Below are 10,008 nucleotides of genomic sequence, written 5' to 3'. Positions count from 1 at the left end.
TGACGCAGGTGACTGTTACCTGGGCTGACTAGGCTATAGTGACAAGTCAGTCGGGGGAAATGCCATGGTTGGTTGGTTTGCATCCTGTAATAATAACCAGCCATCAGCCCTGTCAAATTGCAGGATACCCTGACTGTAGCCACCAATTACTTCCCCAGAACACTGCTGTGGGCCAGAAGGGAGAGAGAATAACAACAACGGGATATTGCATAGCCTCCATATCCTCTCCCTACACTTGCAAAATAAAACAAAAAATCACATACGCAGAAAATAGCTTCATGATAAAGAAATACTAACAAAAGGGGAAGACTAATAACCTTTGGGCAACTCAGACAGTTGTAAATAAATAAATAAATTGGCCACAGCCGAATCCTCCAGGCGGCAGGCAGCGAGTGGCCTTGAGGAGTGCCAGTGCCAAGGGGTGAGTACGCGCACCAACACCTGACAAAATAAATCGTAGAAGCGTTTTTCACCTACACATATTTGACAAGGCTTTCCCAGGACATCAGGGGGTATTCCTAATGGTAGATCCTGGTGGTAGTCTGACCCTTCTTTTCTACCATGAACCTAAAAAAAAAAACTCCTTAGAATCCGACATTTCCCTTTGGGCCTCTAGAAACTGTTGGTGTGAGGGACGGTAGCACCTGAGAATACCGACCCACTGGAGTATAAGGCAAGGGATTAATAGAAAGCTTGGAAAAGAAGGCAGGATATAATTTCTAGTGTTGTGTGTGTCCCTTGCTGCATTGGTTGAGGGGGGGGGGGGGGGGGGCAACCATTAGGGTTATATAATTTAATTTAGAGACACACTTCATATTGGGTAGAATAGGATACTTTTTTTTTTTTTTCAATATTTTGCTAAATTTTCACCCATCTCACTGAAGGACACTCTTGTGCAATATGAAGTACCTCATGCACATACAGCAAACCGTCATATCGCTCTGCCGTTGCAAATCACTCGTTTGTGATATATTCATTTCTTTAAATATGGTTTTTAGTGATTTATTGAGGGATACATTCCTGTTTATTGCATTTTGGCAGCGCGACACGAGTCAGATTAGGTTAGTTTATATTTAGTTTGGTTAGATTCAATAGATTTTTTTATGATAAATACGTGATAATCTTCCTGCTGTGCTGTATGTTGTCACTGGTGGTTGGCAGCCCAGTGAATGTACTGGAATGTTACCAATAGGTATGTAGTTTAGCTGTGCTGCCTCTATATACCATTTAAGCATTCATATTATGGTTAATGAGCCCCCCCCCCCCCAAAAAAAAAAAAATGCTCTTTAAACATAATGTGCATGGGTAAAAAATTTAACCAAACCTAACCAAAGTAAACCAAATATAGCCAAACCTATCCACTGCACCCTGGACTGCACTAGCTGCCCCGATTCACAATTTTGCATCAGCGATACAGGCATGGTTATGTTAATATGCTTAGGTCAGGTTAATTTCTAACCACATGTACCTTCATATTATAGCCAAAGGGCATGTATTTTTGGCCTTTAACTATACTTGCAAAATATAAATGTTATTTTGAGGCAGCAGATCTAAATTACATATTTAATAATTGTTTTCTATCACTGAAAAATTGCTTTGAAACCCTTAGAGCGAATTTGGTGGAAACTTTCTCTATTTCTGGCAACAGGTTTACTACCCTTAACCCCCTTTGACAGCAAAAGTTTTTCTCGGGAGATCCCCCCAAACACAAAAGTCAGCGGAAAATGAACTTTGAAACTGACAAAACGTCTTAAAAGGTGTTTTATAGAAAAATTTCTGGCGCACCCTGCTGTGAAATCCGTTTCTTTCTAGGTTGTCTCATCTGGCTGGAATTCCAAGATTCCCCCAAAATTCCAACTTTTTACTGGTGGGACGTACAGAAAAAAATATTGAAGAAAAGTTGCTCATTTTATCATGATGGAGTCTGTAAAATATAGTTCATAATCTTTGACCTGGAAATTTACTGCCTACAGGGCGCCAAAGTTGCAGTGAAATTAAAAAAAAAAAATAAATAAATAAATAAAAAAGATGTTTTTTTTTTTTTTTTCATTTTGGAATGAATCTCATTGAATAAAAGTTGTAGGAAAGCATCCTTATAACTCTACTGTACTGTGAAAGTAGATTATGATTTGGACTGACTGTTTGGCTGGAATTCCATGATTCCCCCAAATTCCAACTTTATACTAGTGCGATGTACAGGAAAATTTTTGAAGAAAAGTTTCTCATTTTATCACGATGGAATCTGAAAAATATAGTTTATAATATTTTACCCGGAAAATTTACTGCCTATAGAGAGCCAAAGTTGCAGTGAAACTTGAAATATAAAAAAAATAAAAATTTTTGTACTTTTTTCATTCTGTAATGAATTTTATTTAATAAAAATTGTAGAAAATCATTCGTATAACTCAACTGTGAAATCAGATTATGATTTGGACAGACCGTTCAGCTGGAATTCCATGATTCCCCCAAAAAATCCAACTTCCGCTTCCCACTCTTCTGAACACTCCTGTGAAAAAGATATTGGTTCATCAAGAACATCACGTATATCAGTGGAGGTGTCAAGACTACACTCAGCATGCACACAACGAGCAGAAACTAAAGGAAAGGAAGTTGCAGTGAAGCTTGAAAAATAAAAAAATAAAAAAATTTTGTACTTTTTTCATTCTGTAATGAATTTTATTTAATAAAAATTGTAGAAAATCATTCGTATAACTCAACTGTGAAATCAGATTATGATTTGGACAGACCGTTCAGCTGGAATTCCATGATTCCCTCAAAAAATCCAACTTCCGCTTCCCACTCTTCTGAACACTCCTGTGAAAAAGATATTGGTTCATCAAGAACATCACGTATATCAGTGGAGGTGTCAAGACTACACTCAGCATGCACACAATGAGCAGAAACTAAAGGAAGACCGCCGAAACAGGACGGCAGAGGGAACATAATCGCTCTGCAGACACCATGGTGCGTAGGCAGGAACTGTAGGCTATTTTTAGCACAGATTGGTTGTAAGGAACAAAAGAGGTGCCAATTAGTCACTTAGCATCGACAGAGACCTAGTTACGTGCTGCCTTCAAATTCCGGATAGCTTCTTGCTCTCCGGCGCTGGCGTCCTGCTCATTGCCCACGTCTGATAAAACTAAATGATGCCAGTGGCATCATTGTCATTATGGGGTTAATAGCCATAGGTTACTATCCATTGTGTTAAGGTGGGGTTCTGTTAGTTTATAAATAGATCCTGAGGTCGAGATGACCACTAAGGGGTCAAATTGGCTGGTGGATTTACACAACAATGTTATTATTTGATCTAAGAGGTCTACAGAAATTTCTGCAGTAAATTCATTCAAGAGCTTTTGTAGCCGTTTCCAATAATGATATTCATCTGTGCTAAAATAGTACAGTTATACCTTGGTGTATGAGCTTCATTCGTTCCAAAATTTTGCTTGCAAACCAAAAAACTCGTAAACCAAAATGAACACACACTGTAGTGCTGAAAACACAAAGATCGCACATTAGAGAACAAACATAAGTGGACACGACCGCACGGTCTGAATTTCTATGTAAATCTATGTAAATCTCAAATTGACTTTAAACCCTATGCATGTTTACCTTTTCTTAACCATGGCTGGATTTAAGGGAGGGGCTGCTGAGGCCTTAGCCCAGATGAAGGTGAAGTTTGAAGCATACTCCATAGCTGCACATGGCCTTGGTACTCATCTATGTCCCACTGAACCAGGTCGGATCCAGGAAAAAAGTTTGGGGGGGGCCAGATGCCAGGATTTTTGCAGGTGGAAGGGGCATTAGCATTACCGGTTTGCCATTTTCGTCAGTCCTGCGCCTGAATAACTGGTGGACTGACCTGAATCAATGAGCATAATGACTGGTCTTGGTGCCAAAGCATTTCTGGGCGGCCAGTGTTCCTCTTCAGATCTGAATGAGATGGCCGATTCCTCTGAGAAAAAGCACTGCTATAGCCGCAGCGCACTTTTGAGCTTGTGGTCCTGTATTTGCTCAGGACCAGGGGGGGAGGGGGGGGGGTCCCCCCCTGGATCTGCCAATGCACTGAACCTTGACACAGGGCTAAGATTTGTCTAAGTCCCTCTTAATTTTTGATGGTAGGAGGTAATTTTACACAATTTTGAAAGTATAAATTGAATCATCACGCATCAAACCCATTGGCCATGTGGTAGAACATCATTTCATATTTTTCTGTCCTCTTCATCTACATTTTGTCAGTCAAGGTTTATCTGACACACCTCCCTCCCCAGGATAGTGGAAGACGTAGATTCTTCCGTAATAAAAACAAGACTGATAACCTTAACTGTTAGTTCAAAGGGGTACCCATTTCATGTTTTTCAGACACCTACTTCAAGGTAGTGTTGAAGAGGGGCCCTATTGTACTTTTCCATTCACACAGTCCTTATTCACAGAGTTCTCATTCTCTTACTCCTCTATTTCTATACTTGATGAATGTGTGGGTACTTGAGACAGAGGCTGGAGCCCAATGCAAGGGGTGTATTTTTAGTAGCTTTATTCACTTACATTTTGCTCCAGCCCTCAACTCATCCTACACTTGTTTATTTTCATCTCTTTACTCCTGACTCTCCCCACCATCCCTTCAATATCACTTACACTAACACAACACCCCTATTCATAATTTAACTTTGCCCATTACAGTTTGATATAATTCATGATTTACCACTATATGAACTATGCTGCCTAGTGCTTGGATATAAATGACTTCATTATTTTTTTTGCATAAAATACTTTCATGAAATCTCCCCCTATATCTCTCTTGCCTCTTCTCCCCCTTCATTTTATACCCACACTATATCACAGCATTTGATTTCATCCACTCCATAACACTTGTATTCTCTCCTAAGCAACACTTCTTTCATACATGACAAATAAATGCAATCCTGAAGTTTTGTCTGTTTCATTTTATGTCCATGTCTGATACATGGGCAGTAAAAAAGTTTTCACATTTCACATTGTTTTGTGAGAGGTAAGGAAAGGGCATGAGTAGTTCCTATCTTATAAGGAGGTTGGAGATTGGATTCCTCCCTTGCTGGGTCACTGACTGTGACACAAAATATTTTTTTTCCATTATTATTTATTAGTCACATTTACATTTCCTGTCATCATCATCCCTTAGTTTCATGTACTTTTCTTCCTCTAACATGCTCCTTTATTAACTTTTGACTAATGCAGTTTTCCACACCTTCATTTACAATGTAACATTAAACGTTATTCTTCTAGACACCTGTTAAGGAAACTAAATTAAATGTAATATCTGGCTCACTTTTCCTTCAAACACCAAGATCATATTTTCACCTACATCCAGATACAAAGTAACACCACCTTCAGAGACTTTCCCATATCATGCTCTCTTTCTCCTACTTGAACTCTGTACTCACATGAGCAGTTCAATGTCCGCCTTGTATTATAATATTGTAGGTCATTTTCTTCTGTGTTATCAAATACTATGGCTAGGGAGGATATTTACAATATAACTTCAACACAATCATCATCTACCCAACATTAGTTTCAACAACATAGTTCCATTCACAAAAAGAATGTTAGAAAAATAATGCACCAAGTTTATATTCACAGTAATTGGCACCTGCCTCAGTTGTTTGTTTTCATGTTACATGCTGATCGTGATAAGTTATCTGATAAGTACTCTTTATATTTTGTTATATAAACTTGATATGATGATGAGGGACCTCATTTAGCAGACTAACAGTGCCACCTGGAGTTGTAGCTTGTCTTGGAAGAGGTGAGCCTTGATGGAATATTTCATGAACATGTCAGTGCCACAACAAAACAATTGGATAATAGTGCAGTTTTGGTTTTGGTGGGATACCTGAACATAACCAGTACATTACTTTGGGTCTGGTAATCACTGTGATAGAAAGAATGAAATATAATTATGTGCTTTGTCTCAGTATTATGCATGAGCTTCTTGTTTTTATAACTTTAATTCAGCAGTTGTAGTTATATTATTCAACCTGTTAAATTATGTAACTTGTCAGCTACTATTATAACTTTTCTAAGTTAAACCTGTATTTTAATTTTTCAGATATGTGAGGCAGCTTCACCATGGCTGAAGAACGGATTAAAGTAATATTCGGCCACCTGGGCCGCACTAAACAAGCAGCTGTTGTATCCTTTATCTTCTGTTTACAAGTACATGGCCTCAAAACTTTTGGGAAAGGAAAGTAACATTTGTAGTCCATGGTAACCTGATATGAGCTGTTAGTTGAGACAAAACATTCAAGGCCCAAATATCACCCCTTTTTCATATGGAATAATTCCACCAAAAACCAACATAGAAAGGATTAGTTTCCATGGGGAGGCGGTGGCTGAGTGGTTAGTGTTCCGCTGCTGCATCTAGAAGGACGCGGGTTTGAGTCCTGCCCACTGCCACAGCTGGGATCTTTCAGTTACCACTGAGTGGCATAAGACTACCCACATGCTGTCCTGAAAACCACCTATCAGTCTGGACTCTAGATTCTCTCTCTAAAAACGAGAGGCTCAAAGATGAGCTTCTGGGGACAGCATGAGCCAAGGAAGACGGCAGAAATGTTAAGAAAAAAAAATGTTTGCTCTGTTGCAGACATACCTCTTTTGGAATCTGCTATTGAATAGATCTTAAAACACTTATTACTTTTGTAGTTTATAGGGACAAATTACATTGATACACATAGATGGAACATGTATTGAAATGGGGGAAAAATGTTGAAATACTTATATATTTTTACCTTATATGGAGGCTTTTCATTAGCATTCCTTTTTATGACTTTGAACACTAAAGATATCAACTGAGTTAGGAAAACATCATGTTAAAAGAAGGTAAACAGGAATAGATTGATTACTTACCTTGACTGTCACAGTTGAGGCACAAGAAGATTCTGCATTTTCCTTCACTCTTAAGTCAGCTCCCACAGGCCATCAGCTCTCTGGGTCTCAGCAAGGGCAATGAGGCAGCCTTCCAGTACACCTTGGACAACCCTCGCCTCACCCATGCTCAGCGGGAGTTCTACGAAGAGAATGGCTTCCTTGTTATTCCAAATCTTGTGGAGTTTGACAAAATTGATAGATTCAGGTGTGTTTTTCACACATTTTAACAGAGTGCTTTGATAGGTTATTTCCAAGTTATTACACATTGTAATTTTGTAATAATAAGTGTTTATTCTCTCTGTGATCCTCAACCTATTCAATAAACAGGGAGAGATTCCTAGACCTGGTTGAGGGGCGGGTGGAGACAGGCGGCATGACCAAGATGAAGGACGTTTCCCTCAAAGGAGTTACTGGAGTGTCTGGGGAGCGAGTGGTCAACAAGATTCAGGACTTTGTGTGGGATGAAGTTCTTTCTGAGCACTGCCAGCTGCCCCAGGTAAGGAATATGTTCATTTCAGTTCAATTTAATGACATTTGATACCAGACATTAAAGATCATATGGTGCTTGCCCATAAGGTGTCATTATGAAAAGATAGGAGGCATGAGTAATTATGAATTAGTTAATAAGCCAGAGGAATAGTAAACTATTAGTGAAATTCAAGGGAATGGAACTTGGCTTGTATCGAGAGGTGGTTTACTGTTTACCATAATGCTGGTGAAGGCGGATGCAGGTGCAAAGCCATAAAGATAAAATGAGCCCCAATAAGCAAGAACAGTGCTACTGGATTAGTTTGCTAGCCATAGATAGCCATGGGACGTATGAGAATTTGGGGTGAATGGAACTGAGTTTGTATCAAGGTTGCTCACTGGTGATTACAATGCTGGTTATGGTGTGTGCAGGTCCTGGACTATGTGGAGTGCTTCACGGGCCCGAACATCATGGCCATGCACACCATGCTCATCAACAAGCCCCCCGACCCAGGCACCCTCACCTCCCGCCACCCCATGCACCAGGACCTCCACTACTTCCCCTTCAGGTCTCTGCTCTAGGCTGGCTAATGTGTGGTTTTGAATGGAGAAGAAAGGGTGAAATCGATCTTTTCTAGGGGAACAAAAGTAAATGATAAACCATTGCATTGCATTTTCACACTGCTCTGGCCACCAATGAAACACACCTAACCAAAAAGTGTAACCTCACCCAAATAACAACCTAGTCCCCTCCAGATAATGCTACATTATTAAAAAAGCTAAATATATCAATAAGTTTAGTAAATCCATGTCTACTTTAAACTATGATATGTGAGGTTAATAGAGGCAATAACTAAATGTATGAAGTGTCAGCACATGGTGAATGGAGTTGCTGCTCACATTATGATAAAATCAATCATGTGCAACCTTTGCACTTTGAGCTTAGGTTGTCTTTGGTTCTTACCTCCACTTTTTGTTCACAGGCCTGCCAACCGCATCGTGTGTGCCTGGACTGCCATGGAGAAGATAAACACTGACAACGGCTGCCTCTTTGTTGTTCCAGGGTCCCACAAGGGAGTCCTGGAGCCTCATGAATACCCTGAGTGGATAGTAAGCTAATAATTGAATATTTGTATCTTAATCCCCCTTGATATATCATAATGTATGTCTACTGCACATTATGTAAATATACTGCTACATCCATGAGTGTTAATGGAGACACGTTAATTTATAAACAGTGGCTAACTATGATTTCCCCTACTTAGAATGGTGTCAACAAGATGTACCATGGAGTGAAGGGGTATGATGATGTTCCCAAGACAATGCTGTCTATGGAGAAAGGAGATACTGTCTTCTTCCACCCAATACTCCTTCATGGCTCTGGAGACAACAAGACACAGGTACAGACTTTTGTTTTTCTTCTTATCAACTCTTTGTTGAATGTTTTGTCACATGATAGTAACTGCATTAAAAAAGGAGGGGGTAGTGATGTCCAAAAATCACATGCCAGTACAAAATTAGAACCATTGTGGGGAAGGGTAGTTAATAAAAGATGTGAAACTGATAAAGACTATTATGAAAGTAAAGGTCATAGGAGAAAGGGGTCAGAAAATAGTGGCATACTTTATTTTGTGAGCACATGTAGTGAAATGAATCTAAAGTCACAGTTATTGTCAGGTAGTAGGCTAAGATTAGCAACACTTTGCAGCACTTCCGCAAGGCCATTTCCTGCCACTACGCTGCCTCTGAGTGTGAGTACATTGACGTTCGAGGCACGTCCCAGGAGAACATTGCCAAGGAAGTAGAAGAGCTTGCCAGGAAGCGAGGGGTTGAAAACTTAGATTTCAAGGCAAGTTATGACAAGTTTTGGAAATAAGTTTGTGCAAAGTTTTGTGCTGTGGCAAGAAATCCTTAAGAGCATGGTTAACAAATAAAAAAATGAATATACTTTCTCTTTATATTATAATTATATGATTTTATTATATTTTCAGGATCTTTGGAGAGTCAGAAATCGTTTGGTGCGAGGCGTTAAAGTCAATCTGTAGTGCTTCCTTGGCATGTGGCAAATACCTCTTGAGGTTGAACATGTAACCCTAATACATAATCTGTGATTTATTATGCTCTTCATTATGATAGGTAAACTCTTAGTTCAACTATTCATATAAAGAACAATGCAAAAGTACATAATATACTCTGTGTATTATGTTATTCATTATGATGGGTAAACTTTTAGTTTAACCATTCATATAAAGAACAGTGTAAAAGTACATAATACACTTTGTAAACATATGCAAATATCACTTTAGTTAAGCCACTTCAATAGGTGTGTTTTATCTGAGAAAGTCATGTGGTCAAGCACGGATCTTTGCTCACCTCTCCTTCATCTTATATTCCTTCCTTCTAATAAATCTGGTGAGTAAGCTTGAGTCAGTTTGTGAAATTAATCATGCAGGAATACCTTATGTGTGGCTGATAGAACATAAATCCTGCATTTGCAGAGTAAATACTATGTAAGATTGGGTTGTATATTGCAAAATATATATTATATAGTAAACTTTGCTTTATACTATCCCTTGTGACAGAATAGTTTATAATTTTAACTATATTAATCACAAACACCTTTAAAATAATTTTCAT

The 10,008-nt window shown here is 38.9% G+C and overlaps 1 protein-coding gene across 3 annotated transcripts; it reads left to right on the top strand.

Moving 5' to 3' along the window:
- The first annotated feature begins 349 nt into the window (after positions 1–349).
- LOC126997961 (phytanoyl-CoA dioxygenase, peroxisomal-like) lies at positions 350–9,925 on the top strand. Of its 3 annotated transcripts, none has more exons than XM_050859227.1 (9): positions 350–421; positions 6,083–6,165; positions 6,942–7,108; positions 7,231–7,399; positions 7,804–7,940; positions 8,355–8,481; positions 8,637–8,771; positions 9,080–9,220; positions 9,363–9,925. In XM_050859227.1, exons 2-9 carry the CDS (start codon positions 6,103–6,105, stop codon positions 9,414–9,416), a joined length of 993 nt encoding a protein of 330 aa, XP_050715184.1. In that variant the 5' UTR covers positions 350–421; positions 6,083–6,102; the 3' UTR covers positions 9,417–9,925. The 3 variants fall into 3 exon arrangements, with proteins under 3 accessions (XP_050715184.1, XP_050715183.1, XP_050715185.1); XM_050859226.1 differs by lacking the exon at positions 350–421 and adding an exon at positions 5,696–5,779; XM_050859228.1 differs by lacking the exon at positions 350–421 and adding an exon at positions 5,754–5,809.
- Positions 9,926–10,008: the final 83 nt, after the last annotated feature.

Source organism: Eriocheir sinensis, chromosome 13 (genome assembly GCF_024679095.1).
Source record: "Eriocheir sinensis breed Jianghai 21 chromosome 13, ASM2467909v1, whole genome shotgun sequence".
Taxonomy (NCBI): Eukaryota; Metazoa; Arthropoda; class Malacostraca; order Decapoda; family Varunidae; genus Eriocheir; species Eriocheir sinensis.
The sequence above is the reverse complement of the archived record's forward strand: the minus strand, read 5'-3'. Positions and strand labels throughout refer to the sequence as shown.